Genomic DNA, 18,238 nt, shown 5'->3' on the forward strand with positions numbered 1-18,238 from the left:
TGGCATAATTAAATATATTTATTTGACTTTGTATGGTATTAAGGCTGTCTTTGGAAAGCTTTTACTTTGTCTCATATATTATCATCACTGGTGTTAAAAATAACAATAGAGGGAACAAAAGGTGAGCAGTGGACCTAAGCATTCACTATTAAGAGAGTTTATTCTTTGTCGTGCTACAAGGATTAAATTATTAAGTGTTATGTGAAGAGTAACATTCAGTATAAAGGAAGCTTGAAAATAAAGTGAAATGCCTTTTAATCATCTGAAATGGGTAAAATAAGTGAAAGATGATTTAAGAAGGTCAGTAAGGTAGTATTTCCAAAGGAATTGTTTTCAATGTATGGACATACTATGAAAAAGTATATGAAAGCCGGGGCAAAAATTAGTAAAATTAAGCAGAATATTCGAATACTTGATCAGGCAGAATGTGAACAGGAGGTATAAAGAAAAGTCAGCTAACTTACCGAGGGAAGATTGAGAAACTTTCTCTTGTGAAAAATGTGTATGTTTTATCAGAACACTGATTTGTTACAGACAGTTTAGGCACTTTAGGAATTTATGGCACCACATTAATTTTACATTTTAGTGTAATGATGCTTTTGTTAATATATATAAAATAACCTGAAAGTGCTGAGTTTGAATACCTTTCTTTTCAGAATGAGTTTTTTGATGGAAGGTCATAAAGGTAGAGCCATAATTTTTTTGGGGGGGGTGTTATTCAGAACTATACAGCATATGTCTGTCTTTGTCGACCGACTTGCACAGACACCTGTGCACTCAGAGTTCGTGGAGAGCATTGCATCTCCTATTGGTGATGGCTGGTAAAGTGGATGTGATGAGTGGTAACTGTGTGGATAAGGAAAATGAGCCATCATTGTAGAAATTGTTGCTTTTTGGAGGTTGCCGGTGACAAAGTAATGGTAATGGTAGTTGGTTTAAAATTGGGATTGAATACTAACGTCTAAAGACAAAACCTTCACGTCTGATTAAGCACTTGAGATCAGCAGGCATCGGTAGAGAAATATTTTCTTCTTGTGCATGAGGAATGGTCATTCATCCCATGTTTTAGAAGTGATGTTTCTGAGGTTTACTGGATCTTAATATTAACATGTGTATCTAAGATGTGTTAGAAAGGGAAAAATTGTCTCAGCAAGTACTAGTATAAACAAGTTATTAACAATGAGAATTTGGAGGAAGGATCTTAGTTTTAGTCATATACATACTATAATATTATATTAATCTATCAATCAGGAGTTTCTACTTAATTTTTATGGGTATGTCAAGGTTGATAATTCCTGATTGTAATATATTTTACCAAGATGGAGGTTACATTAAAAACAGCTTTCTTATTTTGTCAGTATTTATGGGAGTTGGAGGGAAGGTGGGTATAAGTCAGCCTTTTGTTATTTGGGTCTAAGAATACTATGGAGTATGTATATTTATTTTTATGATTTTATTAAATGTATATTTTGATTATTTTATTCCTATATAAAACATAGAAGTTATAGTCATGTTTTATGTAATTTTATTTGATCCAAATGTGGTACTTTTTGTTCAAGATGAAAGGAAACCTGGAAAAAATGTTTCTTAGGTGTAAAATGTAGTAAAGTAAAAGCAAAACATCTGTCCCCAATACTTTCTAAAATCTTTCAGTTGTATTCTTTATAATTGTGTGTACCTGATTGAAGTATTCTGTATGTACTGCATAATACAAACAACCTAGAATTTTCTTCCCATTTTTTTCATTTCCACAAAAAGAATGCAGTTATTTTTGAATTGAGTTCTTTAGGTGAAGGATTTCATAACAACAGTGATTACATTTTGATTTTATCTCTTTTTGTATGTTGTAATTTTCAGAATTGATGTGACATAATGTGGGGGACAGAATATTAACTAGCTTTGAAATTGAAAGCTAGTTGAAAGCTAGTTGAAAGGTTGAATCCTTGCTTTGTTCATTCATATGTCTTTGGACAAGTTATATAACCTCTTCATAAACCCCTGTTTAACCATCTGTAAAATATGAAAATGCACATCTTCCAGTTTAGTCAAAAAGTAGAATCTTGTTTTCTTTCCCTTTTTAGCACAGTGCCTGTGATATTATAGGTGATGAATAATTATACCATGTATCTTTAATGCTGTCTGTTAATATAACATTTTTTGTTCTTAGTATTATTAAAAATAATTATGCTACATTGCTTGAGCTGTATATTTTTTAAAGTTGGAAAGCAGGAAGAAATTTAAGTAGTACTAGTTTTATTTAGCAGCCTATTGAATTGGCAAGGATTGCATCAGTAACAATGCTACACATTGGCATGGATGCTGTGGTCTTCTCCCACCCTGCTTGGTGATTTGTATTGGTACACATTTTGCAGAGGCAATTTGGCAATATATGTTGAAAGCATTAAAACAATGAAATCTATTTGATTTAATATCATTGCTTCGAATTCACATGTAGGATATAATCAGAGTTGAACACTGCAGCACAGCTCAGTAAAATTAGAAATCACCGATTCTTTAGTACTTGGTGTGGTAAATCCTTATGGTTGAAAAATAATCAGATAGTAAAATAATTTTTTTGAAGAAATATTGATAACATTAAGTTAAAAGAGGGGTAACAGTAGTGGGTTTTTTTTTCACTTTATCTCAGTTTCATAAAAAAAAAATGGAATTATAATTGTGTTTATATGCACACAAAAAGAATAGTGTGCACCAGTATACTAATAGTGACTATCTCTGTGAGGTGTGATCATGGGTGGTTTTTGTTTTTCTCTTTGTGCTTCTCCATATTATACTCCGTTTTCTTTCCTTTCTTTCTTCTTTTTTTTTTTTTTGTAAAGATTTTATCTATTTATTTGACAGAGAGAGACAAAGTGAGAGAGGGAACACAAGCAGGGGGAGTGGGAGAGGGGCAAGCAGGCTTCCCGCTGAGCAGGTATCCCGACATGAGACTCAGTCCCAGGGTCCTGGGATCGTGACCTGAGCCAAAGGCAGATGCTTAACAACTGAGCCACCCAGGCACCCCTATACTCAGTTTTCTATAATAGATGTGCCGTTTTTTTGTCAAGATCACATATGACGCACCTTTTGAGTTTAGAACATAAACATCTCTATTAGTGCACTACAGACCAATACCTACTGGCTAGGTAATATAACTCTTAGGTAGTCCAGAACGTGGTATGTAACCAAAATCTTTATAGAAAACAACACACAGCTCAATTAGAGAGTAAATACATTTTTTTTTTTTTTTTTTTACAAATACTATTTTTTAGAGTCCAAACCCACTATTAGACCTGCTGGTTCTGACGGAGTCACAGGCACGAGAGGAAACAGATGACATCCGGACTGCTGTCAGGCAACAGCTCCAGAAAGAACTGATTGCTCTTTTCAATACATTGCTGCTCAGTTTCATGGCAGTTACCGACAGGTACCGTTTGTCGTTGAAGGTTTGGGGATATTGATGAAGAACCTAGTTTCCTTTTGATTTCCAAAGAATCTTACTTTTTATTTGTTTCAAATCAAGGAAGAAGGAATTCAGTAATAGTCAGTTGTGGTCTTTTTTTTTTTTTTTTAAGATTTTATTTATTTATTTGACAGACAGAGATCACAAGTAGGCAGAGAGGCAGGCAGAGAGAGAGGAGGAAGCAGGCTCCCTGCCGAGCAGAGAGCCTGATGCGGGGCTTGATCCCAGGACCCTGGGATCATGACCTGAGCTGAAGGCAGAGGCTTTAACCCACTGAGCCACCCAGGCATCCCGGTCTGTTTGTTTTTATTTCAGTGGAATCTCTGGTATAGACTGACTGTAATTTCACACACACACACACAAACACACAGTATTTTGCTCTTTCTAGGTTTTAGGTCTTGGTCCTCTCTTAATTCTCTGAGCAATTATACCCATTTCTGTGGCTTTATGACTGTTTTTACATAGATGATTTTCAAGTGTGTATCTCTAATTCGGACTTAAAGTTTTTTTAACTGGGTAAAATTTACTATTTTAACCATTTTAAAGTATACTGTTGTGGTTTTTAATATGTTCACAATGTTGTTCAACTGTCAGTATTTAATTCCAGAATATTTTCATTACTCTAAAAAGAAACTTGGTACCCTTTAAGCAGTTCCTCCTCATTTACCCCTTACCCAAGACTTTGGCAACCACTAATCTTTCTGTCTCTATGAATTTGCTTATTCTGGACATTTTATATAAATGGAATCAGACATATGTGATCTTTTGTGTCTGATTCCACATTGTGTCTTCAGGGTCCATCGCTGTGATAGCCCATATCAGTGCTTGCTTCTTTCTATGGCTGATTAATGTTCCATGTACAGATATACCACATTCTGTTTATCTATTTTTCTGTTGGTGGACATGTAAGTTGTCTCTATCTTTGATTATTATGAATAGTGCAGCTATGAACATTTGTGTACAAGTTTTATGTGAACACACGTTTTTAAGTCTCCAGTACATACTTACAACCAGAATTTCTGGTTCGTATGGTAGGTAACTCTGTGATTACCTTTTCAAGGAAGTGCCAGTTGTTTTCCGTAGCGGCTATACCATTTTACATTGCCACCAGCAATGTGTGAGTGTTCTAATTTCTCGGCATCTACCCTAACATTTCTTACTATGGCCACCTTGCTGGTGTAAACTACAGTCATTTTTTTTTTTTTAATTTATTTATTTGACAGAGAGAGAGAGAGATCACAAGTAGGCAGAGAGGTAGGCAGAGAGAGAGGGGGAAGCAGGCTCCCTGCTGAGCAGAGAGCCCGATGCGGTACAGTCATTTTGGTTTTGATTGCGTTTCCCTAATGAGAAATGATGCTGAGCATCTCTTCATGTGCTTAATGATTATTTGTTACCTTCTCTGGAGAAATGTCTGCTCAAGTCCTTTGCCTGTTTTTATACTGGGTGGTGGTTGTTGAGTCATTCTGGACATCAGTCTTTTTTTTTTTTTTTTAAGATTTATTTATTTATTTGACAGAGAGATAGCGCAGGCAGGCAGAGCAGCAGCAGAGGAAGAGGGAGAAGCAGGCTTTCCACTGAGCAGGGAGCCCAATGTGGGGCCCTGCTGGCTTGCTTAGATATTTGCGGAGGCACCATTCCCTTTGATGGTATAGTTTTTCTTCTGGAGTGGTTAAGGTGAAAGGATCCCAGGACGCTGGGATCATGATCTGAACTGAAGGCAGCCGCTTAACCGACTGAGCCACCCAGGTCCCTCGGACATCAGTCTTTTATCAAATATGATTTGCAAAGTTTTCTTCCATTCTGTGAGTTGTGTTTTCACTCTTTGGATAGTGTTCTTTGATATATGAAAGTTTTTTATCTGATAAGGTCTTCCTGTGCTCAGATCCCAAATCTCTGCTGGATAGAAGGACTGATCCCACACACATGAAACATCTGAAACATGCTAAAGTGTCAAAACAACCCTAATTCAGCTCAACACCTGGCTAGATCTCAAAGAGCAGCTTCCTAACCAAATCTTGTGACCAAATGGCAAGCCATTTCTATGAAAAACTATTAGGTACTTTGCTTTCAGTAGCTCTTGTATACAAATACTTGACATACAGTCACAAATGGAGAGAGTATAAAGAAGTAAGAAAATGTCTCCTGTAATTAAGAGAAAAAAGTCGTTAGAAACACTCACAAATGTCAATATTAGAGGAACTTTAAAGCTGTTATTATAAATAATATTTTCAATATAAATGTAATAGATATTAGATGAGAAGATGGACAAGATAAGTAAAAATATGTAGTATATCAATAGCAGAGAAAGGGAAACGGCAAAGAAGAACTAAATACTAATTCTGCTACTGAGAAATACAGTTTCTAAAGAATTTATTGCATGGGCTTAGCAGCCAACTAGACACAGTATAAAAGAGGATTAGTGAATTTAGAATACAAGTCAATAAAAATTTCACTACACGGGGTCACCTAGGAACCTTCTGAGGCGCTGAGAATGTTATATATGTTATTTTGCTTCGTGGTTATGTGATTATATACATATGTAAACCATCTTGTAGTGTATATATAAGATTTATGAATTTTACCTTATGCATTTGTGTCATTGAAGTACTAAAGACAAGAACAAAATGAATCCATTGGTGGTAGACTCTGGAATGTGTATAGACTCTCTTGAGGTGGGCTTATTAAAATATTAAGATCAGTAGCTCAGGAATCTACATATTAAATAAATGCCATAGATAGTCCCGTGGGCTAGACTTTGAGAAACAGTGCTGTAGACTCTTCCTTGGGTGAATGTTCTTTGGCTGTTGAGAGGAACTTGCATAGGGAGGATGAGGCCAGCTGGGTGTGGAGCTTGGGGAAGGTACAGGGACTAGTAGAGGGAATTGGTGGCAGCTGTGCCAGGTTTTACCGGCTTGCTTAGATATTTTCGGAGGCACCATTCCCTTTCATGGTATAGTTTTTCTTTTGGAGTGGTTAAGGTAAAAGGAGCAGACAATGAGAATGACTTTTGTGTTAATTTAAAAAACAGAAGAACAGGGGTGCCTGGGTGGCTCAGTGAGTTAAGCATCTGCCTTTTGCTCAGGTCATGATCTCAGGGTCCTGGGATTGAGCCCCACGTTGGACTCCTTGCTCAGTGGGGAGCCTGCTTCTTCCTCTGCCTCTATCCCTCCCCGCAACTTATGCTTGCTCTCTCTCTCTCTCTCAATCTCTCAAATAAATAAAATATTTTAAGAAACCAGAATACCGTTTTTAATACTGTTAATTACAAGTGATCCTTGCACAACACAGGTTTGAACTATGTGGGTTCACTTATATATGGATTTTTGGGGGGTAAATACAGTATAGTATTGCACATGTATTTTCTTTTATGATTTTTTTAATAATATTTTCCTTTCTTGGGGTGCCTACTGGCTCAGTCAGTAGAGCATGTGCCTTTTGATCTTAGGGTTATGAGTTCAGGTCCCATGTTGGACATGGAGCTCACTTAAAAAAAAATATTTTCTCTTCTCTAGTTTGCTTTTCTCTAGTTGTTATAAGAAAACACTTTATAATAATGTATCACATACAACATACATGTTAATTAACTCCTTGTTATCAGTACGGTTTCTGGTCAGTTTATAATAACGTATCACATACAACATGCATGTTAATTAGCTCTGCGTTATCAGTACGGTTTCTGGTCAGTTTATAATAACGTATCACATACAACATACATGTTAATTAACTCCTTGTTATCAGTACGGTTTCTGGTCAGTTTATAATAACGTATCACATACAACATACACGTTAATTAGCTCTGCGTTATCAGTACGGTTTCTGGTCAGTTTATAATAACGTATCACATACAACATGCATGTTAATTAGCTCTGCGTTATCAGTACGGTTTCTGGTCAGTTTATAATGTATCACATACAACATGCATGTTAATTAGCTCTGCGTTATCAGTATGGTTTCTGGTCAGTTTATAATAACATATCACATACAACATACATGTTAATTAACTCTGCGTTATCAGTACGGTTTCTGGTCAGCAGTCGGCTATTTGTTGGATTTTTGGAGAATCAAAAGTATATGAGGATTTTGACCGCACATGGGGGTCAATGCCCCTAACCTCCATGTCATTCAAGGTTCAGCTGTACTTTGTTGTTGACTCATGAGGTATATGAATTTATACAAATAACTTTTAGGCTTTGGTGTGAGTTCTGTGTGTTTCTGAAACTTCAAAAACACCTGGATGACAGGTATATAAAAATTAGGATCTTTAAATCATACAACTATACACCTATGAAACTGTGATGGAATGGGTAAAAATATAGGCAGTAGTTGTCAATTTTAGAGTGTAAAAAAACTGAGGAAATTTCAGATTTTATTCAGTGCTTTGTTATACAATGATATTTCTTCTAGCAATTTCATCTTCGTATCCATGCCTACTTATTAGTTTTAGGGATTTTGTTTTCTAATAAAAAATGTTCTCTTGATTGTTCTGTTTCTGACAGTTACACTTAAATTATGTGTCAAAACTCATTAAAACTTTTTGTTTTAGCTTTCTGGGGAAAACAATTTCAGCTAAATAAAAATTCAATTTTTTATCTAATGATTAAAAGTAAAGATTTAATGTATGTCAATTAAAGGCATTTAATTTTCCATTCCAACTTTAAAATTTTATTTTTGGGTGCTAATACCAATATCCATTTATGTACTTTTCAAAGACATCATATACCTTAGTTGGTATTTTAACTGTGTTTTCCTTGAAAAATCTTGTTTGAGACTGCCATTTCTCCTGGTTCATACTTTTCTTATGTGTGAAGTTGTTAGTAACCCTCTACTACCAATAAGATAACCTATTAGGCTCATCACACTTGTTCTCTCATTGATTTTTTTTCCCTTTCTTTACATACACAGGAAGTGCTTGGAGCTTTTTTATGTTTTCCAAACGCAGCTGGCTCTGAAACTGCTCCAGTGCCTGAGAGTCACGGACGCTCCTCACTTCTATGGCCTACCATCCCTCGAGAGGACCTTACGAGGGATGGCCCATCTCACAGCATCTCCGGGATGGAGCTCCCATTCTCCTCTCACAAAGCCATTTGAAATTTCTGTTAAGTACTTATCAGGTCTCCTTGAAGTAAGTAAAAATAGTAAGTGACTATAACAACTAGAATTACAACTCCCAAAGAAGAGCTATTTACTATGTATTGTAGTATTGATTGATTGATCACTTCCTTTGTGACAGGCACAATGTTAAGTGAATTATATGTATCACTATATTAAATGCAGATGATTATTCAGCATTCATATGAGTCCTCATAATGGTTAAATGTTTTAGTGATTTTTATTAATAGATAGGTAAGATCACTTTCAGAATGCACTCATTTTCAAGAAAAATAGACTAAGGCTTACATTCAAATCCTCTCATTAGGGTAATTTATTCACTTATGTTATTTGTCCTTTTTATATTTATGAAATACAACACGTATGTGGAGAAAACATAAATATATAGTTCAGGTGTCACATAGTGAATCACTCCTGATCTAAAAATAGCACATAGCCAGCACCTTGGGAATGTTTGTGATATGCTTTTCGATCTTTACTCCTCTCCTGAAAGGTAGTTGTTACTTTGAGTTTTATGGTAAACCCTTATTTACATTTCTTGGTAGTCTACCGCTTAATTATGTGTTCATATTTACAACAATTCCTGATTTTTAAAATTCAGTAAAATGGAATCATGGCTGCTTTCTTTCATCATTATGCTTAGGAGAGTTATTCATTCTGCTGCCTGTAGGTAGAGTTAGTTTAATTTGTTTTTCTCTACTATTCAGCACTACAATATTGAAGGACATTTGGATTTTCTTATTCTTTTTTTTTTTTTAAGATTTTATTTATTTATTTGACAGACAGAGATCACAAGTAGGCAGAGAGGCAGGCAGAGAGAGAGAAGGAGGCAGGCTCCCCACTGAGCAGAGAGCCCGATGCGGGGCTCCATCCCAGGACCCTGAGATCATGACCTGAGCTGAAGGCAGAGGCTTTAACCCACTGAGCCACCCAGGCGCCCGTGGATTTTCTTACTCTAATTTAGAACAATTTTGGATACTGCTTCAGTGAATATTCTCATCTCTTAGTGAACAGACTTTTTGATATTTTCCTTTCTAAATATTGTTGAATATATGGAAATTTATTATTTTTTTAATATTAACCATAAACCCAGCAATCCTTGTCTACAAAATCAAAGTAAAGGCCTTTAATTTTTCACCTTTTCATCATGCTGTTTATGGTAGTTTTTTCAATTAAAGAAAAATTAGATTAAGGAAGTTTCCTTCTAGTCCTATTTTGCTAAGTGGTTTTTTTTTTTTTTTAAATCATAGATGTATAGTGCTTTTTCTGTATGTTTTAAGATAGACATGATTTTTCTTGTGTATCCTATTAAGGTGGTGGATGCAGTGGATCCATTTCAAAATGTTAAGCAACCTTGCATTTCTGGGAGAATTCAACTTAGATTATGACATATGATTCCTTTATGTATTAAGAGATTTGATTTATTAATGTTTTTAGAATTCTTCTAATTTTCTAATGCAGAGGATGCTTTTAGAATTATTGCATGTCTTTTTTCTCATAAAACTTTATTTATTATTTATTTATGAATGAATGAGGGAGAGTGCCCCATGCACCAGAGAGAGTGCACTGTGCACAATCAAGGGGAGTGGCAGGCAGAGTCCCTATTGAGCAGGGAGCCCCATGGTGGAGCTTGATCCCAGGATCTTGGGATTATGATCTAAGCCCAAGCCAGATGCTTAAGTGATTGAGCCACCCAGGCGCCCCTTTTTGTCAGGTTTTAATGTCAAAATTAGCCCACCATCTATATATAAATTTTTTGTACCTTTTTTTCCCTTTAGAATAGTTGATTTGAATTGGTGGTATTTCTTCCTTAAATGTTTAGTAGAATTCGATGATGAAGCAGTCAGACCTGGAGTTTTCTTTTGGAGAAGATTGTAAATGAATGAATGAAATGAATTTAAATCTAGAATTTTGAGAGTTTTAATTTTTTGCATCAGTAAATTATGTTTTTCTAGAATTTTATGTAAATTTTTGAATTCATAGCTCTAAAATTATCCATCCGTCAGCTCATTCTTTAAATATATGTCAGATATACAATGAGGTCCCGTTTCATTCCAGGTATTAATTATTCCTTCCCTCTAGTTTTCTTGATTAGTCTTACGGGTAGATTTATGTTTTATTGTTATCATTCTTTTCAAAAGAATGAATTTTGGTATTGTTGGTCCTCCCTTTAAAAGTTTTTCACCGTTTTATTAGTTTCTGCTTATGCTTATTTCTTTCTCCTTTGGGTTTAAAATATGGCTCTTTTTCTGAAAATCTTTTTAATTTAAAAAAAGGATTTATTTATTTATTTATTCCGGGGGGGCGGGCCTCAGAGAGAAAGAGAGGGAGCGAGCTAGCTCCCAAGCAGACTCTGTGCTGGGGGTGGAGCCCAGCGTAAAACTCAGTCTCAGAATCCTGAGATCACAACCTGAGGGAAAACCAGGAGTTGGTCGCTTAAACAACTGGGCCACCCAGGTGCCCCTGTTTTTTCCAATATTTTAAGATGGAGTCTTATTTCACTGATTTTTTTTTTAAAGCTTTTTAAAGTATTTTTAGCTGTCATTACTTCTAATAAGCATGACCTTAACGTTATTTCACACATTATGGTGTGTTCCATTTTTATCACTTAGGGCACTATAGTTTTAATATGATGTAATAAATATAGCAATGATAGAACTGTGCACAGTTCTGTAAGAGAAGAGCTTCACCAGGACTCCTCCCAGCCTTGCATTTCTGCATGCAGTCTGCCGAGGCAGGGCTTAATCATAGCTGATCTAAGTCTTGAAAAAGTTCCCGTGATCCTTCTGGAACATGAGAACATGAGGCTTGCGAGGAACTGCTACGAGACTGTACCTTATTTGCTTTGCTCTCTATAGGGATGACTGCATTGTGCTTGTTTCTTCTTGCTTCCTGGGTTCTGATGAGTGGGCTCTCTGCCTCCGTTCCCTTAGGGAACAGCCACAGGCCATGAGCACTGAGCTGCCGCGGGGCCTGAGCTCTGCCACAGCGGAGCGCCCTGCTATCTGCATTGCTGTTGTCAGGCGCCTCTGTTTCAGTGTTCCCAGTGTAAGGACTGGGAGCTGACACCTTTGGCTACTCTTGCTTTTGCTATTTTTATGTGACTAATACACTGTCTGACTCTAAAAACAGCTCATTGTTTCCTTATTGACCAAATCCGTCAGCATTGCTTGTCTTGAACTTTCAGTGATAGCCAAGTTTGGATGATAGTCAGAGGTTGGAATCTTTTAACTATTAGGATGTCAGGAAAGTGTCTTAGAGGAGGCGGTGTACAGATTTTGAAAGATGAATGAACTGATTGATAGTGATGGGCATTCTAGACATGGGATGTTTTGACCAACTTGTATCGATAACTTCCTATTCCTTTTCATGCTGCACACCTGCTTGTGGTCCAGCCATCTACCTACCACCAGATCATCCTGTAAAAACAGAAACCTTTCAGTCCAAACTTTTTCAAGTGCATATGGCTCTTTGTAATCTTGGATTTTGAATCTTACATCTGTTTTAATTTTTTCCCACATCTCTGAAGTTTTCATTTTATTTGGCTGTTTTCACTAAATAAAAAAGTCTATTTTAGGGGCACCTGGGTGGCTCAGTTGTTAAGCATCTACCTTTGGCTCAGGTCATGATCCCAGGGTCCTGGGATCAAGCCCCACATTGGGCTACCTGCTCTGCAGGGAGCCTGCTTCTCCCTCTCCCACTTCCTCTGCTGTATTTCCTCTCTTGCTGTGTCTCTCTCTGTCAAAAAAAAAAAAAAAAGTTTATTTAAAAAGTCTATTCATACACTTTCTTCTCTCTTTCAGATGGCAATCTGTACACAAAGTTTAAGATTTCACTTATTTACCTTCCTCAAGGAGGTCTTCTCTTATCTTCTAGACATATACTCTCAGTAAAGAGTAACTGACTGGTCTCTTTGGTTGTGTGTCTGCTCTAGTTTGTATGGGCCATTGTTTAATTATTAAATCAATATTTCATTGTTGATTGCTTTCATCATTAAATCATGCTTTAGGTGATATATATTCAGCTGTAAACCATGTTTCAGATGATGTTACCTAGAATTTTTCCCAAAAGTACATCTTGTTTTGTTAAAAAGATTTAAAAATCCAAGATCCTAAATACTCTTAGCTGTACTATAGAATTTAATATGAATTTTAGTGTAGCCATTTTAATAAAATTCTTTTTCTTAGATAATTATAGATACGAAAGCAGTATACACTGATAGTATATTAATTAGTTTTCCCAAACTTCAACATGTCCAGAAATGTTTGTATTTTGAGAATGGTCATGTTAGCTTAGAGATCTTACCACAGTATTTTTGGAAAAGTCAGATCCTCTAATGTATTTAAAATATAACTCAATATAAAGTACCTAATTTACAGCATTATGTGTTACGTGATTTGTCTATACTCCAGTTATAAACCTTTTGGAATCCATCTCTGTAAAGTAACTTTTATTTGTTTCAGATCAGGGGTGTGTGTGGGTCTGCCACAGCAGTGACTGAAGAAGTTAAGTGCTAACATTATATCTGGAAACTATCCCGAATGCTTTTATTTTTAAAATTGTGTAAGAGGAGAGATTTCAGATCACACCTCATGTTTCAAATACCAGAAATTAAAATGAGTTTTCTCGGTATTAGAGAACAAAAGGTCGTCTTAGTTCTAGGTGAGAAGTCAAGGCAAACGGCAGTAATGCCATTTTAAATTCACTTGTCTTTGAGGTAATAAAAATCAACACAGCGTATTAGCTAAGGAATAGATAAAAGGTGCAATCCCTGTTTTATAATATTCCACAGTTAAGAAAAACTTGATTAACAAATCTTGATTTGGTATAAACAGAGGAGCACATTTCATGCTTTATACAATGTCTTGGGAAGAAAATCTTTTTGTCTTCACATTAAGTGACAGGAAAATAATGAGATATCTGTCAGTTTTGTCAGACATTGTGGCAGAGACCCATTAAATCTTACTTGGGTCCTTTTGCAGAGTTACATAATTAGTAAATATCTAGATTTATTTATTTTACTACTGGTTAAGTGTATTTTTTTTAAAGAATTAAGTAAGGCTTATGAAAATACATATTGAGGAACACCTGGGTAGCTCAGTGGGTTAAGCCTCTGCCTTCAGCTCAGGTCATGATCCCAGGGTCCTGGGATGGAGCCCTGTGTCGGGCGGGCTCTCTGCTCAGCGGGGAGACTGCTTCCCTCCCCCCGAGCCCCCCCCCACCTGCCACTTTGCTTACTTGTGATCTCTCTCTATCTCTCTCTCTCTGTCAAATCAATCAATCAATCAATCAATCTTAAGAAAATACACATCGAAACAAGTCATTGTTGGTCCAGATGACTTGCTGTATAGTTTCTCACTAAAGCTGATTCCTTTACAGAAGGGAGCTGTATTTCTAATGTAGGTAATTTTTGTCCAGTGAAATTTGAATGGGAATATTTGCTTTTAGTGGTTGAGAAATGAGGCTTTTAAACCAAGCATGATACATTAAGATAGGTGAATAGACCGCGATAATTAAATCCTTAAAACCAGACATACAGAATATAATTCCATGGGTCTGACAGAAAGGTCTGATTGAAAGGAGATAGTACTAAAGGCCTTGGCTTGTCCTTTACCATGTAGGCATGAAACCACAATATAGTTATTTCCAGTGACTTAGAGAATAATAAGGGCTTGGTCATTCTGGTGTCTTAGTTCTAAGATAGTCCTTTAAAGTTTTCAACTTCTAATTACGAAAAATTTCAAATCTACACATGAGGAAGGAGTAGTAGAGCAGAGTCCATCCCCTATAGTTTTTAACTCCTGGACGGTCTCATTTTATTTTTCAGACATAATATACACTTTTTTGGTTTATGAAAATTCTGACGTAGTTTACAGATCCCAAATCATCTTCAAATAAATTGCTTTTGTTCAATAAGCTGTACCTTAACATTTATGTTTTATGTTGTCTTTTTAAAGTCATCTGCTGGGGGTGCCTGGGTGACTCAGTGGGTTAGGCCTCTGCCTTTGGCTCAGGTCATGGTCCCAGGGTCCTGGGATCGAGCCCCGCATCGGGCTCTCTGCTCAGCGGGGAGCCTGCTTCCCCCTCTCTCTGCCTACTTGTGATCTCTCTCTCTCTCTGTCAAATAAATAAATAAAATCTTTAAAAAAAATAATAAAAAAAAATAAAATCATCTGCTGTACAAGCTGAAAAAAATCCTAAACTAGAAAGTAGTCTCTGTTTTACAGACAAAATGACTTACTTCAAAGGATGCTGTGATGAATCAATGCGCTCAGAGGCTTGGGAGAACGAATGAATGGAAGTACTTTTTATTGTATTGGTCAGATAACAAGTTTTTAACATTTTTTAAAAAATTATTGTTTTTTCTTAAGAGAGCCCATGAGTGGAGGAGGACGGGCAGAGGGAGAGAGAAAGAATCTTAAGCAGGCTCTACACTCAGTGCTGAGCCTAGTGCCGGACTTGATCTCCCTACTCTGAGATAATAACCTGAGCTGAAATCAAGAGGTAGTCACTCAACTGATTGAGCCACTGAAGCACCCCAGATAACAAGTAGTTTTGATTGTTTTGCCTCAAAACATATTTTTCTTTTATAATGTGTTGGCACCTATATATAGTGAACATTCCTTTTTTACTAAAATTTTATGAATTTTAAGTGATCTTTTGTCACTTTGAATTATTTTTTTTTAGTTTAAGAGTTGAAAAGTGGGGCACTCAGGGTCATGAGATCGAGCCCCTCATTGGGCTCTTCATTAAGTGTGGAATCTGCTTGAGATTCTCTCTCTCCTTTGGCTTCTGCCTCTCCCCCATCACACATGCACACTCTCTTACTCTAAAATAAATAAATCAATCTTTTTTAAAAAGTTAAAAAGTTATAAAAGTTCTTGTTCAGTCAGTGAACAAATACTTATTGAACCCCAATTTGAGGGACAATATATGATTTACACAGAAATGTTCCAAAAGGGTTTGTCACATATTTTAAAGGATTTTTTAAAATTAGGTAGAAGGACTTTTCCGTAAATTGCTGTCACCTGATTCTACTTGTCCATTCTTGTCAGTTAAGGCATATTTCTTCAGATAAGAAACATTTCTTTTGTTGTTATTGATGGAAATGTATCAAATCCTTCAGATATGTGGGAGAGTTGAGAAAAAGTTGAGAGCCAATGATTTAAATAATGAACATATTCTTAAATGTGGAATAGAAATCCAAGATTGCTCAGAGGTGGGAAAAAATACCATTTTCATTTAAATCATAATTCTGGAAAATCTACCTAACCCTGATAGTAGAGTTTTATTTTCTAATTTTTTAATTTCCTTTTCTTTTTAAAAAGATTTTATTTATTTATTTGACAGAGAAAGAGAGGTCACAAGTAGGCAGAGAGGCAGGCAGAGGGAGAGGGGGAAGCAGGCCCTCCACTGAGCAGGGAGCCCGATGTGGGGCCCAGTCCCAGGACTCTGGCATCATGACCTGAGCTGAAGGCAGACATTCAACTGCCTGAGCCACTCAGGTGCCCTATTAGAGTTTTATATAGGTAGCAATTTCTAAGTATATTTTTCCAATAAGATATTGATAAGCTCTTTTACTTAAAGGACACTGTAACATTTGAAAAATGTGTGAGCATATTCTGCATCACAGAAGTCTCCTAGGAGGATACTACACATCTTTGTTTAAATTCCAAAGGGAGAAAATTTTAAACTAACAATATTTAATTGTGGTAGCAACCTAAAATATACCATCTTAACCATTTCAAAATATGTAAACTGTAAGAATGTTACGTATACTTTATGTGGTTAGGATTCAAATCAGACAAGTTAGTAGAAAGTTACATGTTTATTTTTATATATACCACTCAGAGTAAAGCCACCATGACATTGTTTATCCTTGTTTTTCAGGTCATTACTTCTTTTTATGTGGAGCGTGGCGGAAATGCTATGTCCTTTATGGGAAAAGGTGTCACAAAGAGCACAATTCTTTGCTTGCTTCACTTATCCCATGAGATGATGGCCCAGGCCCAGAACTTGGTGAGAGCACTGAAGGCTGCTGTCTTCTGAACACATGCTTATCAAGGAGTGTGTGTGTCTCACACATTTCAAGCCTACATGAAAATGTCTCTTTGACTTTCCTTCTTAGAGAAAAATGATTTTTGACGGAGATGTTTCTTTGAAGTTGTGTATTATACAAATCTGAATTTTATTTGAAATTTTATTGAAATTTGTGTGCTCTAGAGAATTGCATTTTGTCTAAATCATGGGGAGAATAGTTTTGAAGAAAAAATAACTTTTTAGGAAGCTGAGGTTTTTTTTTTTTTTTTTTTTTTGTGGGTTTTTTTTGCCTTGTTTTTGTTAAATACCAAATGAAAGCCAAGTCTTAAGTACATTTTAACTTTGTTTTGATTTTTAAAAATTCAGTTATTTAAACTTCCTCTGTTTTAGTCTTAGAAACTTACCTAATGGGTCTTTTCCCTTTTTTTCATTCTAGGAGTGGATGTCACTTTGGTTCTTGCCTTTGGGTAGTCACAGCGAAGAGCATAGTCCTACTCAACAAGGATTGGCTTGGTTGATTCCATTATGGGTTGATCGAGACCCGGAGGTCAGTGTGAAGGAAAAAAAAATTTGTTATATTAAAAACAAATGAAACAAAATAATATATGCATATACGTGAATTCATATTTTCCAAACTGAGATTATTTTGGTGACTATATCTTAAGCTGTTTACTCCCTATCTTAGTTTGGGCTGCCATAACACATAACATAGGTGACTTGGAACGCAGAAATTTATTTCCTCATAGTTCTAGAGGCTGGAAATTAGAGATTAAGGTGTCACCATGTTTGGGTTCTGGTGAGGCCTGTCCTTTCTGGCTTTCAGATAGCTGCCTTCCTCACTGTATACTCAGTGACCTTTCCTTTCTTTCTCCTCTTAAAAGGCCATCAATCCTATCAGATTAGGACCCTACCTTTAAGACCTCATTTAACCTTAATTACCTCCTAAAAGCTCTGTCATCAAATTTATGTACATTGTGGGTAGGGCTTACATACTGATTTAGAGGGGGATACAGTTCAGTTCATAGCAGACCCTTCTCAGTGAAATTCATTAAAGTATAGATTAAAAATAGAAAAAGAGAAAGGATCATAGAATCTTTCATGTTTAGAAAGAACAGTGAAAAATTAATGGAGAAGCCTAGCCATTTTCAACAAGTTTAGAAGGAGAGCTGCTAAATGACGTTTGTGTGTCAATTTAATAAAATAATACCATTGCAATACAAAATTTTATATTAATAAAATTTCCAGTTTTAGCCATTTGTCCACTTACCTCTTTTCTTAAAAACCTCTTTATTGAGGTATGATTGACATACAAAAAGCTATACGCATTTAATGTGTACAGATTCAGGAATTTGGAGATAAGTGAACACCCTGAAATCATTACCACAATCGGTGTTATAAACATATCCTTCACCTACAAAAGTGGACTCCTGTCCTCTATATTGTTTATTTTTATGATCAGAACACTGAACTTAAGATTCATCCTCTTAGCAAATATTTAAGTATATAATACAGTACTGTTAACTATGGGCAACATCCATTAATTTCAAGCAAGCAATGATTATATTCTATTCCACTAAAAACCTTGATTTTTAGAAACACTATTTGATCTGATGTAGAGGTTCCATTCTT

At 36.0% G+C, this 18,238-nt stretch overlaps 1 protein-coding gene across 3 annotated transcripts in view; it reads left to right on the forward strand.

The window, feature by feature from the left end:
• RTTN (rotatin) overlaps nucleotides 1-18,238 on the forward strand; it is a 154,394-nt gene that overhangs the window by 61,833 nt on the left and 74,323 nt on the right. For all 3 annotated transcript variants that reach the window (XM_032872250.1, XM_032872248.1, XM_032872249.1), the window contains 4 exons: nucleotides 3,270-3,424; nucleotides 8,363-8,582; nucleotides 16,460-16,588; nucleotides 17,046-17,156. In XM_032872250.1, coding sequence (XP_032728141.1) covers nucleotides 3,270-3,424; nucleotides 8,363-8,582; nucleotides 16,460-16,588; nucleotides 17,046-17,156 — 615 coding nt within the window. The remainder of the gene's footprint in view (nucleotides 1-3,269; nucleotides 3,425-8,362; nucleotides 8,583-16,459; nucleotides 16,589-17,045; nucleotides 17,157-18,238) is intronic.

This window comes from Lontra canadensis, unplaced genomic scaffold, assembly GCF_010015895.1.
Source record: "Lontra canadensis isolate GAN:19392208 unplaced genomic scaffold, GSC_riverotter_1.0 scaffold44, whole genome shotgun sequence".
NCBI lineage: Eukaryota > Metazoa > Chordata > Mammalia > Carnivora > Mustelidae > Lontra > Lontra canadensis.